The sequence below is a fragment of the Ricinus communis genome, chromosome 10 (assembly GCF_019578655.1).
Source record: "Ricinus communis isolate WT05 ecotype wild-type chromosome 10, ASM1957865v1, whole genome shotgun sequence".
NCBI lineage: Eukaryota > Viridiplantae > Streptophyta > Magnoliopsida > Malpighiales > Euphorbiaceae > Ricinus > Ricinus communis.
In genome coordinates, this window is record NC_063265.1 from 2,889,990 (window position 1) to 2,906,683 (window position 16,694).

Sequence of the window (16,694 nt, forward strand, 5' to 3'; positions counted from 1 at the left end):
TAATATTAATTTTTGAAGAAAAAAAAGTTAGAACTATTTTTATTTTTTTTAGAAATATTAGATTACTTTTTCTTATGTTTACTCTTAATTATGTTGATTAAATTTTTTATTATTTTAATATATAATATTTTTTTATGAGCATGTTAATATATTTTTTTAAAAATAAATTTAGTGTTGTAAAAAGAGATATAAAATACATTAAATTATAAAAGTTGAAATATAAAATATAAATTTTTTTTAATAATAATATAATATAAAATTAAGAAATGAGATGTGATAAAAAATATTTTATAGTATATTGAATCATCTATCTTGTAATAGATTTAAATTTGTAGCGCTAATTTATTTTTATTTTTTTTAGTCTATTAGTCATATAATGATATAAAATATCAATTAATGTTTAACCAAATAAGTCTAATTTTATAATTTATCAAAATACATGTCTAACTTTATAATTTAATAATGTTCGCACATTTTGATCTTCGGTACATAATTCTTCATATTTACATGTCCATAATATAACAATCAAATTATTATTTTTTCTCTTTTCGTATTTGAGTAAGACTTATTTATTTTAAGATGGAGATACTACAATCATTAAGTGAATAATATAATAGTCTAAATGTTTTACATTTAAAAATTAGATAATATATTTGACTTGTATTTTAATTATTTAATATTAAAAAAAGTAGCCGTCATCCATAGCATTTAGATTGACTATTTTATATTATTTTGATTATAAATATATTTTTAATCTAAACTATTTGTTTATCCACGCGTTGCATGACCATTATTATTATTTTGATTATAAAATTAAATTTATAAATATAATTTAATAAAAAATTTAATATTTAATATTAATTTATAATATTTTAAAAAATAATAGTAAACTAACTATTTTTAACTGTCCTTAATTTCTTTTTAAAATTTAAAATTTTATTAGTATAATAATATAAAAATTATTTTAAAAATATTTATTAATGAATTTTAATATTATACAAATTAATGCAATCAATATAATTGATGTTACTATTTTTTTAGAATTAAAAATTATTATATAATTAAAAACTTAATTTAGTAAATATAATATTTAAAAATATTATTTTCTATAATTAAAATCATAATCTAATTAAAAAATAAATTATTAGTTAACATAATATTAAAATATAATTAATATATACCATTTTCTAAGATAATCATTATCTAATTAGAAAGACAATTTATTATTAATATATTATTTCTGAAGATTAGAATAAGTGTTTAATTAGAATTATAAATTATTAAATAAAAAATAAATAGAAAAAACTATAAAATTACACATAAACTTAAATTTCATATGTTAAAATAAGTACACATATCAAAATAAAAATTTTATTTCTAAACTTATCAAAATTTTTCTCAAAATAAATTTTTTTTATAATTTTAATTTTTATAGGTTCGACATAGAAAATAATGATAATAATAATAATTTTAATTAGGTAAATGAAAGATATTCTTAACATGATAGAATTTGTTATCTTATTTAAACCATAATATCAATGAAAGTAGACAAATGGAAGAAAATGTTTAATATAATATAATAATCTTTAGTTTAGAATTTCGTAATCATAATTATGATAAAATAAAATTATTTTGCATACAAATAAAGGTAATTTTTTATCCTTTAACAAAATTGTCACAATATCAATAAAATATATCACCCAAATTTTAAGATCTTGACTTAATACTTTCTCTTTCCTTATATATATACACATATATTATTCATCTTATTGTGTTTTTTTATTACAAAAAAGAAATAAAATTAAAAATTTAAATTTTTTTATTTAAATGGAGACATACACTTATCATAGAACTAATATAGAATGTATTAGTATATAAAAATAATATATTATTATAGTAAATAAGTATTTTGATACCTTTTTTTTTAATCCTTTTGCATTTCATGTGAATTTGAGTATTTTATGATAGAATGCTTCTTTTTGGTTACATATGATAGCATGCATGCTTTTGATAATTGATATATTTCCATGTTGACTGATCCCAGCCAACCACTCTCTCTCTCTCTCTCTCCGCGAGTCTTGGTGGTGGTGGTGGTGGTGAGACATACTTCTTTTTCAGTTATTATGTGCCTCTCTTGTGTTGTATGCAAGAGAAACCCACAAAAAGCTACCTCCCTCACTCTCTCTCTCTCTCTCTCTCTCTCTCTCTCTCTCCTCCGCCCTTCCCCTTCCCCTTTTTCTCTTTCTCTCAAGAATTACATGTATGAAAGAGACAATCAAGGCATTCCTTAACATAACTAATGGGTACAAGTTTGTTTCCTGATTTTTATTAAGAGTGTCTGCTCATTTTGCTGTCTGTCTCTCAAAGTTTGAAGGGCTAGTTACTGTGCAGCTTTTTTTATTTGCAAATGTTGATGCTTTTGCTTGGAACCCAACAATATCACTAATCAGATACTGCTTATTCTGGTAAGTTCTTTCTTCCAGCTCTTATCTAATTATTATTATTATTTTAATTTTTTTCTTAACATCAGTTTAATCCCATCTTAATGTTGGCTAATTCTGTTGGCATTATCTGAGGTAATTGTGTTGATTTGATTGATAGAATTTTCCTAGACTTGTTTTTGTTGTCTCCCACTCAATAGCCAAGCACATAAGCTCAAGGTGTTTATTTGCTCTGTTATGTGCAGATTGATAGATTTTGCCATACTTTAATTGCCAGAGGATGAAAAAAGCCAAAATTGTGGAAAAGAGAAAAACTACTTTATACTTTTAATTAAAGAATTAAAAAATTCCATTAGCATATGGACAAACAAGAAAATTATAAAACAATTCTAGGTCCTTGTTGACAAGTTCTTTTCTGAAGTTGAAAAAGGATGTCAACAAAAGTAGCTAAATACCATAGTGGATGGGATCCAATTATATAGAAAAGAGTTTCGGGGCTATTGATTCTGAATTGTGCAAGCACTCGCCTAAGCATTACATTTCTATGATTGTTTGATATATATGGAGCTGGGATCTAGTATCTCTAAGAAGGAAAAAAGAAAAGTCTGTTATTTTCCCTCTTCAGAAGGGAAATCTTTAAAAAAGGCTTTGTTTTAGTACTTGATATACTGTAGATTGTGATACACTAGCCCTACTATTTCCCTGACAGACCACTCGCTAGGTTAGGTTCTTACCAATCAATGGTGATAAAAGCACCTGGACCAACGTCACATTATCTCTGGACCACCAAGGCTAATAGGTACAGTTCTGTTTTTTTGTTTTTGTTTTCTTTTTTCTTTTATATTTTTTATCAATCTAAATGAGGATTGAAAGAAAATATAGATTTGAATTCATTACTGTCTACAGTACAAGGTAGATAAATGCTTCCATTAGTGACAGCATTCCAGTGATATATGTTCCCTCCATCAAAAGAAAGGTGACCCAAAATTTTTCTTCTCTTTCTTTATATATATATATATTTATTAAAGAAAAAATTCTATTACTATGGTAGTCCATGTCATTTTCTTCTTAAAAGCATCCATGTTCAGACAGTTCATGCCTTCATTGTATGCCCCCACACCACACCATCTTTCCAGAATTTTCAAACCTGTCATGACTGATTTCCTTATAATTGCAATATTTTTTCTATCTTGTATTCCTAATATGTAGTTTCCTGTGTCAAAAATCTTAATTACATTTATCCTTCATACCTATTTTCCCTTAGATGTCAGCTTTGTCAAGTAATTCAAGGACAGGGTTGATATGAAATTTTAATATGAGAAGTCAAGAGCAAAAGGAGCTAGTTTTTAGCATGGCAAAAATAAACAAATGGGTGAAGAGTACCATGTATTGAATCCTTGTCTTTGGTATTACTATGTGGACACTCAGATCATTGAGCTAGAAGCTCAAATGACGCTATTAATGTGCAATGCTATCATCATATTACGGAAAAACAGCAACTAAAGTAGTCTTCTAATTTTAATGAATTATACTTCCCATTAGAGTGGAGGAAATTGTCCAAGCTAGCAATCTGCCCTTCTTGGGGGTGTTGTGTTGGATACAAATTGGCCTTTTGCAGCAAAGGGTAAGGAATAAAGACTTAAATACTTTTAAGTTGTCTACTCTTCCCCAAGTAAAGATACGAAAAAGCATGACTCAAGTGGCTAGACATACAACTCCAATATGGATCTTGCTGCTTTGATTTGATTAGAACTATGAAGGTCAGAATCTCTTCAGCAGTAAATGGATCAGATAATTTTAGCTTTAGTTTCCTAGTTGGATTTATCAGGGACATGCTTGCTTGATAGATTCTAAGTTAAAGCCATCCTCAAAAATATATTATGTATCACTACCATCCCACTTCTATATATCATCCTTTATTTTCTTATTAAGTTTGTAATTGGGGATTGTTAGGATTTAAACCCTGATCTTTTGCAATACATGAAAGGCGAATGTTTTGGACCATCAATTTCTTTTCTGAGGGTAACCATCAATTGTGAAGATAGTTGAGAGTCCATTTTTTGAGGTGACTTCTCCTTTTTCTTTTTTCCTTTTCTTTTTTTTTTTTTTTTTTTTAATAGTGGCTCGACTTTTGAATACATATCTACTTTGCTCAATTATTTCTCCAAGTTTGCAGCTGAATTTCATTTGTGAGTTGATGTCTGAATGCTTTCACCAGTTTAACTAATAAATGATTCATTTCTTTTTAAAAATCAACATACTGCTCAACCATACTGTTTATTGTCATACTTGAAATTTCAGCATTACATATTTTCAAGCCAAATTCAGTTCTCTCGCTTAATTAGCACCTACCTACCTTAGAATTAAAACTACTCAATTAAATAAAGCAAATAACCGTGTGTAGTTGGTGAGGTAATTTCTGAAGCAATATATAAGAGACAAATCTTGCATGGCTTTTAGCATGTGAAGGGTCAAGATGCAAGCTGCTACTGCTTTCTGTTTTTTTTTTTTTCCCCTTTCTTGAGGCTCTTCTACTATATATACAATTTACTGTACTCTTATCTCCCTCAGTTGACTAATATTGCAATAGTTCAATGAGTTATCTTAATCTATCTTTGTCTTTTTGCAGCTGAAGAGTATCCATTACTTGTATGTCTAAAGGGCTTGATAGGATTCTGTAAAGGAAACTTGTGAGGAGGATGGGACCCTTGTTGGATTAAAAAGGTAAGGCCTATTTGCTTGCCAATTTCATTTTCAGTAGTGAATTCTTAGTGTTCAGCACTTTCTTTACAATCCAAATGTGGTGGATTTCATTTCAATTATGGTTTGATAAGTTTTTGATAATCTTTCTTCTTATATTCTTCAATTTCAGTTTCTTTTTATTTCTCAATTTTTTTTTTGTTATTTTGGCCATTATTGTTTGACCAAATTTTGGAAAAAGAAATTGTTACTCGACTCTTGCAGCTCTATAGAATACCCCTTTTGCTTTGGCAATTCTTCATTAGTATAACGTACAAATACTCATAATTTTCTTCTCCAAGTGCTTTGAATATGTAATTCTGTCATATTTTCCAATTTCTGCTTAAGCTTTTTTTATTTTTCGCAATTAGTCAAAAGTTTCCTGAACATTATTCTGCTCCCTTTATTCCACATGATTTCGATTTTTACTTATGGTAATTTTTCATTGTCTCTTCAGGTTTATTAATCTGATCTTTCATGTGAAAAGTAATATCATTTTGAATGTTTGCACTTCGTTTAACCTAAGCATCACTGGATTTGTTTCAGGTAAAGTTACTGTAAATATGCTATGTTCCACTACCCTGAAGTGAAAATAGCTCATTACCTTTGGGGTAAAGGAAACAAGAATCACGAAAATGAAGTTTATGAAACTTGGGACACGGCCAGATACCTTCTATACAGAAGAGGCTACCAGGTATTTTTCGCACTAGTTATGTCCATACCTTCTATATCAATGAGAACTTCACATGTCTATATCAATTGCACTGATTTTACAATGCAGGTCTGTGATATCAGATATACCTAGCGACCTTGTTATCCGAATCAACAACATTAATTATCTTCTTCATAAGGTATGAGTTAGGGGGAAATATGAAAATATTGTCCTAATTGACTTCTTTGATTATATGCTTCTATGTAGTTTAGAAATTTATATTTACTGGACATACTATAGATCCTTATTGATTCTGCTTAAACTTAGTTGCAGTTTCCACTGCTTCCAAAGTGTGGCCTCTTACAAAGACTATGTCCTGATTCTGATGATTCAAGCACTATCACTATAGAGCTTCATGACATTCCTGGAGGAGAAGAGGCTTTTGAGCTGTGTGCCAAGTATTGCTACGGCATAACAATTAATCTCAGTGCCCAGAATATTGTACCTGCTTTTTGTGCAGCTAAATTCCTTCGAATGACTGAATCAGTTGAAAAGGGAAATTTTGTTCTGAAGCTTGAGGCCTTTTTCAATTCGTGCATTCTTGAAGGTTGGAAGGATTCCATTGTCACATTGCAGACCACTGCTAAGTTGACTGAGTGGTCGGAGAATCTTGGAATCATCAGAAAATGCATTGATTCAATTGTTGAAAAAATCCTTACACCCCCTGCAAAGGTTAATTAAGTTACTGCTGTTATCCATGAATTACTAGAAACCAAGTATGAATTTAAGGAATTTGAAATTTTTTGTGTGGTCTCGATACTTAATTTCTGCTGGAAAGTGACTATTCTGTTCTGCAGGTCACATGGTCCTACACTTACACGAGACCAGGGTTTAAGAAGTCTCAGCAATCTGTCCCCAAGGATTGGTGGACGGAAGACATATCTGACCTCGATATAGATCTCTTCCGATGTATAATCACAGCCATAAGATCAACATATATACTGCCATCACAGCTTATCGGTGAAGCATTGCATGTATATGCTTGCCGTTGGTTGCCGGACAGTACAAAGATTCAACCTTCTCATAGTATGGTGTCTCAAACTGAAGATGTTACAGAAAAGAACAGAAAAATTCTTGAAGCCATTGTGAGTATGATTCCAGCAGACAGAGGGTCAGTTTCTGCTGGCTTCTTGCTAAGACTTCTTAGCATTGCCAACTACTTAGGAGCATCACCCATTACAAAGACAGAACTCATAAGGAGATCTAGTCTGCAATTAGAAGAGGCAACAGTAACTGATCTGGTCTTTCCTTCCCACTCATCCTCCAATCAGTATTATTATGACATTGATTTGGTTGCGTCAGTAATAGAAGGTTTCTTAATGCTGTGGAGAAGGCACCCACCAGAATCTCTAGAAAACACTCAAGTTTTAAGATCCATTAGGAAGATTGGAAAGCTTGCAGACTCTTACCTTCAAGTGATAGCAAGGGATAAGAACATGCCTGTATCTAAAGTGGTATCACTTGCTGAAGTTTTGCCAGATATTGCAAGGAAAGATCACGATGACCTTTACAAGGCGATCAATATTTATCTTAAGGTAAGGTATCAAAAACTGTAGCTATTCATGACATCTGCTTCTAATTCAAGAAGCTTAGACCATTCATGTTGGGCATTTCAAAATTTCTCTGACAAACAACCTCCCAACTCTTGCAAAGCATAGCCTTATTTCATAATTTCTATTAGATACTGCTATTACTGCAGAATGAATGCTCATGAACCAAAAGTTAGAATGCTAGTTTTTCAGTGTAGCATTTAATTTCTTGTTCACATGTTGAAACAGGAGCACCCTGACCTGACCAAGGCAGACAAGAAACGTCTCTGCAGGAATCTAGACTGCCAAAAACTGTCACCAGAAGTGCGTGCACATGCTGTCAAGAATGAGCGGCTTCCGTTAAGAACGGTTGTACAAGTCCTCTTCTTTGAACAAGAGAAAGGTTCCAAAGAAACAGATCACAGAATGCTAGCCCAGGAGTTAATCTCCAGAGGGAAACAGATGCAGATATCTGGAGACAGCACGAATAAGCTGCAATCAGGGGCAGACGGACAAGGAACTATGGAGGGGATGAGAAGAACTCCAATGCCTGAAGGCAGCACAAGAGATCATCAAAGCTTTAAGAGACAATCAGAGTCTGAAAGAAAGTTGAAGAGTGGAGAAATAGAGGAAGTAGAATCCAAGAAAGGTAAAGAAACTAGAGAAGGAGGAAGTTCAGGAAGTAAATTAGATCCCAAGAAGATAATGAAGAGCAGAAGTAGATCAGACCATGGCCGTGACAAAAGTAGGGACAGGTAGCAAAATGAAAAAGAAGAAAATATCCATTTACTTTCTTCCTTTGTATTGCAATATTGCTGTATGTAATTTGTTCTTACTGTAAGAAATTAATGTTTAGTTCTGGAACTACTTTATTGTCATTGTTGTTTCAGTATATAGAGTTGAAACCTCTTAGCAGCTTATATCCAATAATGCAGTAGTCTCAAGATTGTGATTTTTGAATTCAGAACCAACTCTGAACACTGCCACCATTCTATTAAGAATTTTACACAGTAGTGCTACAGGGAGCCATAAAAGTCAATATTAATCTCATAATGGACCACCAATCTAAGGATCCATAATTTCTGTGTGATAACTTGTGTGGTTATGTTAGAAAGATAAGTATATTTTGGAACAAAAATTAATAAGAGACCTTAAAGAAATTACCCATTATCAGTTCAGGAGTTAACAAACGGATGTTTTTTCTCCCCAGAAATCTTACTCCATGAGCCGCTTTTGTGAGCAGATTTGCAATTTTTAAGCCTTACATATAACTGCTGGCTTTTGCTTTTTCATTTTTGGACATATATGTCTCTTGAGGATACACTTTAATTGCTTGCTGGACAGTCAAAACCAGTAGTATAAGTGTTATTGGATTTGCCAGGTCTAAAGTAATAATTGCAAATGAATCGAATATCATCACGATTTGATTTTTCTTCAATACCATAATGGGCGCTCATGAAATCTGGCAGACCTCCTGCTACTCCGAGCATGTAATAATTTTATTTCAGCTATTGATGATTGTAACTTGTTTGTCCCTGACAGTCAGGGTGCTTTGTTCATGTCAAACTTTGGGAGAGAAAAATTAGTATTGATTTTCTCACACAATGTTTTTTTACAATGTTTGCTATATACACAAAGAATTATACTAGCTTTATACGTGTCAGGTCCCTATTGGTGACATACATATTCTATTAGCCCCCCTCAAGTTGGAGCATACAGATTCTGGATGCCCAACTTGGAAATGGAAGCTTGGAACAGAGTTGTAGGAAGAGGCTTTGTAAAGGAGCCAGCCAGTTGTTTTGATGAAGGGATTGGCATAAGATTGATGATTCCACATTGAATTTTCTCTCGAATGAGGTGGCAATCAATTTCTATATGCTTGGTTCTTGAATGATATACAGGATTCTCAGCAATTCCGATGGCAGACAAGTTGTCACAATACAGATTTGCTGGAAAAAAGAGGAGCTGCAAATCCTGGAGGAGAAAGTGAAGCCATTGTATCTTACATGTCACTGCAGCTATAGCTCTATATTCTGCTTCAATTGAAGAGCGTGAGACTGTTTGTTGTTTCTTTGACTTCCATGAGATCAATGTTGAACCGAGAAAAACACAGAACCCAGTGATGAACTTTCGAGAATCAGGGCATGAAGCCCAATCAGAATCACTGAAAGCTTTAAGCCGGAGATCACCTGTTACTGGGAAAAACAAGCCCTGTCCTGGAGTCCCTTTCAAATACCGGAGAACTCTATGAGCTGAGGTCAAATGAATATCTGTAGGAGCTTGAAGGAATTGAGATAACTGTTGTACTGCATATGCTATGTCAGGCCTAGTATGGGTCAGGTATAGCAGCTTGCCGACTAGACTTCTGTATGCTGTAATGTCTTTAAGGACCTGCCCCCCCTGTTCTATATAATTTCTCAGTGGATGCTATCGGAGTCAGTACTGGTTTTGCTCCGAGAAAACCAGTCTCTTGCAAAAGATCTAAAGTGTATTTTCTCTGACATAGATTAATACCGGTTTTGGACTTGGCAACCTCTAATCCAAGAAAAAATTTTAGTTCTCCAAGATCCTTAATTTGGAAAGTATCATGCAAGAATCTTTTTATCTTTACAAATTATGTCATGTCCGAACTTGCTAAGACAATGTCATCCACATAAATAGCTAAAGCAATGAAATTTGATCCAATACCTTTGGTAAAGAGAGAGGAGTCTGATGCAACCTATTTAAACTTTTGAGTATGTAATGCAGCAGTTAGCTTTTCATTCCATTGCCTGCTTGCTTGCTTCAATCTATACAAGCTCTTCTTTAGTTTGCAAACTGTATTAGTCTGCATAGGTTGAAAACCAGGGGGTAAATCCATGTAGATCTCCTCTTGTAAGTCACCATACAAAAAGGCGTTGTTGATATCAAGCTGACAAAGGTTCCAGTCCTTTGCAGCAGCTACAGCCATAAGAGTTCTGATTGTGGTGATCTTTGCTACAGGACTAAATGTATCGATAAAGTCAATTCCAGACCGTTGAGTGTATCCCTTAGCCACAAGCCTTGCTTTGTATCTTTCTAGAGTCCCATCAGCTTTAAGCTTTGTTTTATACACCCATTTACAACCAATAGTCTGCTTGCCCTTGGGTAAAGGAACTAATTCCCAGGTATTACTTTCTTCTAAAGCAGCTATTTCTTCAGCCATTACTTGTTTCCAACAAGTATGTGAGATTGCCTAATTATAATGTTTTGGTTCAGGTAATATTGATGTATTACATATATAGGACTGGTACTGAGGTGAGATCTTTTCATAAGATAGAACTTGAGAAATACGATGTGGTGTGGTTCTAGGTTTGGGCAAAGCAACTTCAAAATCATGAAATTTTGATGGTAGGTGAATATTTCTAGTAGGTCTGGAAGAGGGTTGAGGGATAGTACCTGAATCAATTGGAGGCGTATTTCACGAGATGAATGGAGTGAATCAACTGTCTGTGAATCTGCCCTCTTGAAATCTTCAAGTGAACTTTCATTTTGATAAATAGGAATAAGAACATCGTTGGATGGTATTGTAGCAAAAATCTCTTTAAATGGAAACTTGTTTTCTGTAAATGTTACATCTCTAGAGACAAAAATGCTTTTATCCTCTAAATTGTATACTCTGTAACCTTTAGTGTTTTAAAACCAATGAAAACACACTTGATTGCTCTAGGATGCATATTTTTCATAGGATGAGGTAAAACAGAAGCAAATGCTAAACAACCAAAGACTTTGAGCTGATCATAAGAAGGTTTGACCTTAAAAAGAATCTCAAAAGGAGTAGACTGGTTTAAAACTGGTGTTGGGGTCCTATTAATTAAAAAGGTAGCATGAAGTACACAATCAATCCAAAAATAAAGAGGGAGATTAGCTTGAATCCTTAAGCTCCATGCAACAGAAAGAATATGCTGGTGTTTTCTCTCAACAATACTATTTTGTTGAGGTGTATAGGTACAAGAAGTTTGGTGAACAATCCCTTTTGATTTATAGAAATCGGTCATTTCAGATTCTTTCCCGTTATCGGTTCTAAAGCATTTAATCTTGACTGAGAACTGAGTTTCAACAAGATGGTAAAAATCAATGATTAAATATTTAGCTTCTGACTTAAGCTTCATAGGATAAATCCATAGGAATCTGCTCTTGTCATCAACTACGGTTAAAAAATATGAATGACCATATATACTTTTGACAGGGAAGGGTCCCTAAATGTCTAAATGAACAAGATCAAAAATTGAAGTAGAAAAGGAATTGCTAACAGGAAAAGTGGGTCTTTTTTGTTTAGCCAAATGACAAACTTCACATTCAAAGCAATTATCATTAATCATACCATTATGAAACTGATCAAGAGATTTCATTACTTGTTTAGAAGGGTGGCCAAGTCTGTTATGCCACAGAGTAAAAGTAACAACATTACAACTAACAGGAAATGAATTTAAAAACTTCTCACTATCTTCTTGTTGTAAAAGCTGATACAATCCATTCACTTGCTTAGCTATACCAGTCATCTTCCAAAGTTTTGTGTCCTGAATATAACAAAAATTGGAAGAAAAAATGAGAGAATAAAGGTTGTTTTTGGTTAACTGCGAAGTGGAGATGAGATTAAAAGTAAAATTTAGTATGTAGAAAACCTTATGAAGAATCAAAGAGGGTGATAATTCTACAATGCCTATACGTGTAACCTGAACTAATTCATTATTAGGCAACTTCACATATTTGTCAAAAACTTTGTAATGCCTTTTGAAAAAACTGAGAGAATTAGTAATGTGATCGGTAGCTCCTGAATCTACAATCCATTTCCTATTAGGGAATTGCTTATAACAACATAGGACAATACCTTTTTGAGCAATAGGATCGAAGACAGAGGATAAGACATTGATATGGGAGTTGGCTGCATTCTGAGAATCAACTGCCTTTTCTTGAATCATTGACATCATACTATTATACTGATCCCTTGTAAAAGTAATAGGACCATCATCACCAGATTTTCGAGAAGAGTTATGATTGTCATAACTCATATGATATGCCAACTGTTCAGTAGTTGAAAAATTATGATTGTCTGAAGGAAAAGATGCAACCTGGTTTGTAGAATTCTGAAAATTCTTGCTTGTTCCCTTGTATCCCGGTGGGAATCTATTCTTTCTGTAACATTTGTCAACAGGATGCCCATACATTCCACAGAAAGTGCAGGTAGGCTTCTTGGCCCCATTGTTTGGAAAAGCTCTAGAATTACCAAAAAATCTCTTTTGATTGTTACCAAGGTTGAGTTGTTGGTTTCCCATCTTTGGCCTAAAACCATTCATATTCTTCAAGTGTTGATTATGCCCAAGGTTGAAACCAATTGCTCTACTTCTAGTGTTCATATTGAATTTCCTAGTAAGCAGTATGTTTGAATTACAAGGAACTATAGCAGCACTCAAAGACCTTTCATGTTGAATCACAATAGCAAAGATTTCATTTACAGGGGGTATTGGTTTCATCATAAGAATCTGAGACCTTTGGACAGAAAAGTTCTCATTTAACCCTTTAAGAAACTTTAGGATAAAATCTTGTTTCCTATACTTATTAGCAGAACATTCACAAGCATGTAGAGGTCTCAAATTACATATCTCATCCCATAAGATCTTCAAGTGGGTATGATAAGCAGTAACAGAAAGGTTACCTTGTTACAGAGAGAAGAACTCCTGCTGAAGATCAGAAATCCTTATAAGGTCCCCTTGTGAAAAAAGATTATATAAGTCTGCCCAAAGATCATATGCATAGTCCAACCACATTACACTTTGCTTAATTTCTGTATTAAGGGACCTCTGTAACCAGGAGAGCACACGATTGTTGCATTTCAACCAAGCGTTGTAAGAAGGATCTTCTTCCCTTGGAACCTTAATTGAACCATTGACAAATCGAAATTTGTTCTTTGAAATCAAAGACATCTTCATAGATCGTGCCCTGCTATGATAGTTGTTGCCAATTAATTGAGATAAGGTCAACATGAGAGCTGGATTTTCATTTGGATGGATGTAGTATTCACTATTATGGTCATCAACTTTAAAGATTTGTGGAGAATTAAAATCTTCAGTAGTCATTGAAGAGATGGTGGTGAAGTATACTAGCTGTTCTAGTAATTGATCGTGGATCTGGATCACTGCCCACTCAAATATTTTTTTTTTTCACAGTGACCATAATTTTATAGCTCCAAAAGATTTCGTGACAAACAAATACTCAACATTGATAATAGATGTAAAAGCAGAACCCAAAACAGAAAATTATCTTTTTGACACCAACCAGATTGAGCAGAAGGAGAAACCCCACAAATATCGAAAACAGCACAGCTATGCCACTAAGTCGAACCAGCATCGGATCGTCAAAAAACCCCGGAAGAAAGTTAGTGTATCAGACCACAAAGAAGAGAGCAAGGGTCCTAAGTGCCCTATTACTGGCAAGAGGACTGTGAACCGGGCTTATGGAGTTGTATTGTCCTGCTCACCAACTGTTCAATAAAATTTCTGACTCACCAACTGCTCTTGAAGCTCACCAGCTGCTCACCAACCGTTCTTGAAACAAGACACAAAACGGTAGCCACACTGTTTTGGGTAGGGGGTCGAAACCCTAAAGGAAAAAGAAGAAGGTAAGGGAAAATTATTGCTCTGATACCATGTCAAACTTTGGGAGAGAAAAATTAGTATTGATTTTCTCACACAATATTTTCTTACAATGTTTGTTATATACACAAAGAATTATACTAGCTTTACACGTGTCAGGTCCCTATTGGTGACATACATATTCTATTAGTTCACATGGTACAATGGTCATTTGGGGCGTGACCGAGTGGAATGTAGACTTGATCAAGCTCTTGATTCTTCGGACATACTTAATTTCTGGTCTGCTATCATTCTGATCATTGTCCGTCGTTAGTTACTTGTACCAAAGTTCTGAGAAGGGATTATGCTCCTTTTAAATTTCTTTCTATATGGACTCGGGCATGAGTCTCTTCGCCCTCTGATTTCTTCTAACCGGTCTCTTGACCTCCGTTTGTGGAACATAGATGTTTCTGGCAAGCTTGATGTTTCTATTGACAAGCTTCAATATGATCCTCAGTGCAATTTGACATGAAATTTCTACTGATAAGGTGATTTGTCTCGTAAACAAGAGCTCTAACGTCACAAAGATTTGGATTTTAAAATTGCTTTGGAAAAAAAGAAGTCGTATTAAGTGGCTTACTCTAGGAGATTGCAATGCTAGCTTTCTCTCATGCTCTACAGCTAGACGAAAGTCTCTTCAGGTAATTCATCACATGACCATCAAATGATTCTTTACGTGACAATGCGGAGCAGATTGAACATGATCACGTGGTTGTTCTTTTTCTTTTTTTTCTTTTGCTTTCTCTAATCTCTTCTACGATAATGACAATATTTCGATTTCTGAAGATGCTCTCAGTGATGTTATTTCGCTTCCAATCGCAGACAAGGAGAAAAAATGATGATTTAATACGTTGTCTTAAAAAGATAGTGTTAGTTTCTCCATGGATCATCAGGCCGCTTTCCCTGGATTATTTTGTAACCTTTTCAGGTATACCAAGAAGTATGCCATGATTTTTGCAATTCACATTAGGAAAACTTATGCATGGTCTCAACTCTAATCTTATTGTCCTAATCCCAAAAGATTAAAGAAGCTAATCTTATGGTAAAAATTGACATTAGAAAAGCATTCGACTCTATCCAATGGCGGTTTGTTATCAAGGTCTTGGTTGTATTAGATTTTTCGCAAGTTCTTTCCCGATACATTTTTGGAATATTTAAATTTACCATATTCTTTTTATTTTTATGTTCCAGGGAAGTATGCCAAAGTAATCCACTCTCTCCCCTTCTATTTTGCTTAGCTGAGGACTCTCTTAGGGGCGTTTGCTTCACTTAATGAAAATAGGTCCTTTCTCCTTGTGACTTACAGGAATGACAGTATTTTTCCAAGTGACTTTCCTTTTATGCAAATGATATTCTCATCCTTAGAAAAGCCTTCATTAAAAATAAATAGTTAATTGATATTCTCATCCTTGGAAAAGCCTTTCATTAAATATAAATAGTTAACTGGAACCGGTTTGAGATTTTTTTATGTCTTCCATTTCCAATCTCTGAGTTCCTCTTTTGCTCTATATAACAAGCATGTGAGTAAAAGTCATAAATGATACTATAACTATGTCACTTATATCTATTTAGTATCTCAACTCAATAATCACAAAATGTGATATCTTAATTTATCATTAATAAATCAAGTAAAGATATTTTTATACTTTCCGACCGTTTTGTGTTGATGTGGCAGTCAGATTCTTTTCTAGCTTTTACGTCACCATTGACCAGTACATAATTAATTCTAGCAAGATTAAAATTCATAATACCCTAAATGCAATTGTAAGGTATGAGTTCAAGATAGATGAGCTAAAAGAATGTTTTACATATAACTATGATTAGTTGTGTCCAAATAAGAGATGATGTGTTAGTTAGTGAGAGAATTTGGCTGACATATCATTACATAATAACCAAAAAGTGTAACATGATTCATTGTTGGTCAATTGGATATTATTTTTTATAATTATTAAGGTTAGATACCAAATGGATACAATAGCCATTGTTACAGTACCATTTATGCAATTTACTCCGAGAATGTATAAAGCATGTTGCTTTTAGGTCTTCCATTTACTATGATTGGCTGCTAGGTTTGGACTAGTTCAGTTGTTCATTCTTTTATGGTTTTATAAACGGCCAATCTTATGGCTTTTAGAGCTAATTCTCAATGAATTATTTGTTCCAGTAATTTCCTCAACTTTTGAACTTGTCATTGGAACAATTGCTGAAAAATTTGACATTCCTTTTAGTAGCCAACATCTTCTCAAGGAAAGAGTTCAGTTATTTTTTTTATCCTTCTTGGACGGCTGACATTCAGAATATTTTTGATTTCTATGGAGCAATCAAATGTCCTACTTTGCATTTACTCTCAACTTGGTAATGTCACTTCGCCTGTGAGCATTTTTTTTTTTTTTTTGACATAAAGAACATGTTGTCCAGTGGGGAAAGAAAATTTTGCAAAGCTTCATTCCTCGGCCAAAATCTTTTCATTGCTGGAGGATTCTCCATAGGCACTTGGCTCTTGAAAATATCCTTTCTCGTCCAGGTATAATGATGCCACCTATTTGCAGATTTTGTTATGACGCCTGCGAAACCCAAGAGCGTATCTTTGTGGCCTGTCCTTGTACTTTAATGTTATGGTTTT

General features: G+C 33.4%; 1 protein-coding gene across 7 annotated transcripts; it reads left to right on the plus strand.

The window, feature by feature from the left end:
* The first annotated feature begins 2,025 nt into the window (after positions 1-2,025).
* Positions 2,026-8,299, plus strand: LOC8264785 (BTB/POZ domain-containing protein At5g47800). 7 transcript variants are annotated; one of them, XM_015722856.2, is made up of 8 exons: positions 2,026-2,303; positions 2,392-2,465; positions 5,071-5,165; positions 5,727-5,874; positions 5,962-6,031; positions 6,160-6,564; positions 6,690-7,427; positions 7,671-8,299. In XM_015722856.2, exons 4-8 carry the CDS (start codon positions 5,816-5,818, stop codon positions 8,178-8,180), a joined length of 1,782 nt encoding a protein of 593 aa, XP_015578342.1. In that variant the 5' UTR covers positions 2,026-2,303; positions 2,392-2,465; positions 5,071-5,165; positions 5,727-5,815; the 3' UTR covers positions 8,181-8,299. The 7 variants fall into 7 exon arrangements, with proteins under 7 accessions (XP_015578342.1, XP_002525040.1, XP_015578344.1 ...); XM_002524994.3 differs by having other exon boundaries at positions 2,027-2,465; positions 6,166-6,564; XM_015722858.2 differs by lacking the exons at positions 2,026-2,303; positions 2,392-2,465 and adding an exon at positions 3,196-3,240.
* Positions 8,300-16,694: the final 8,395 nt, after the last annotated feature.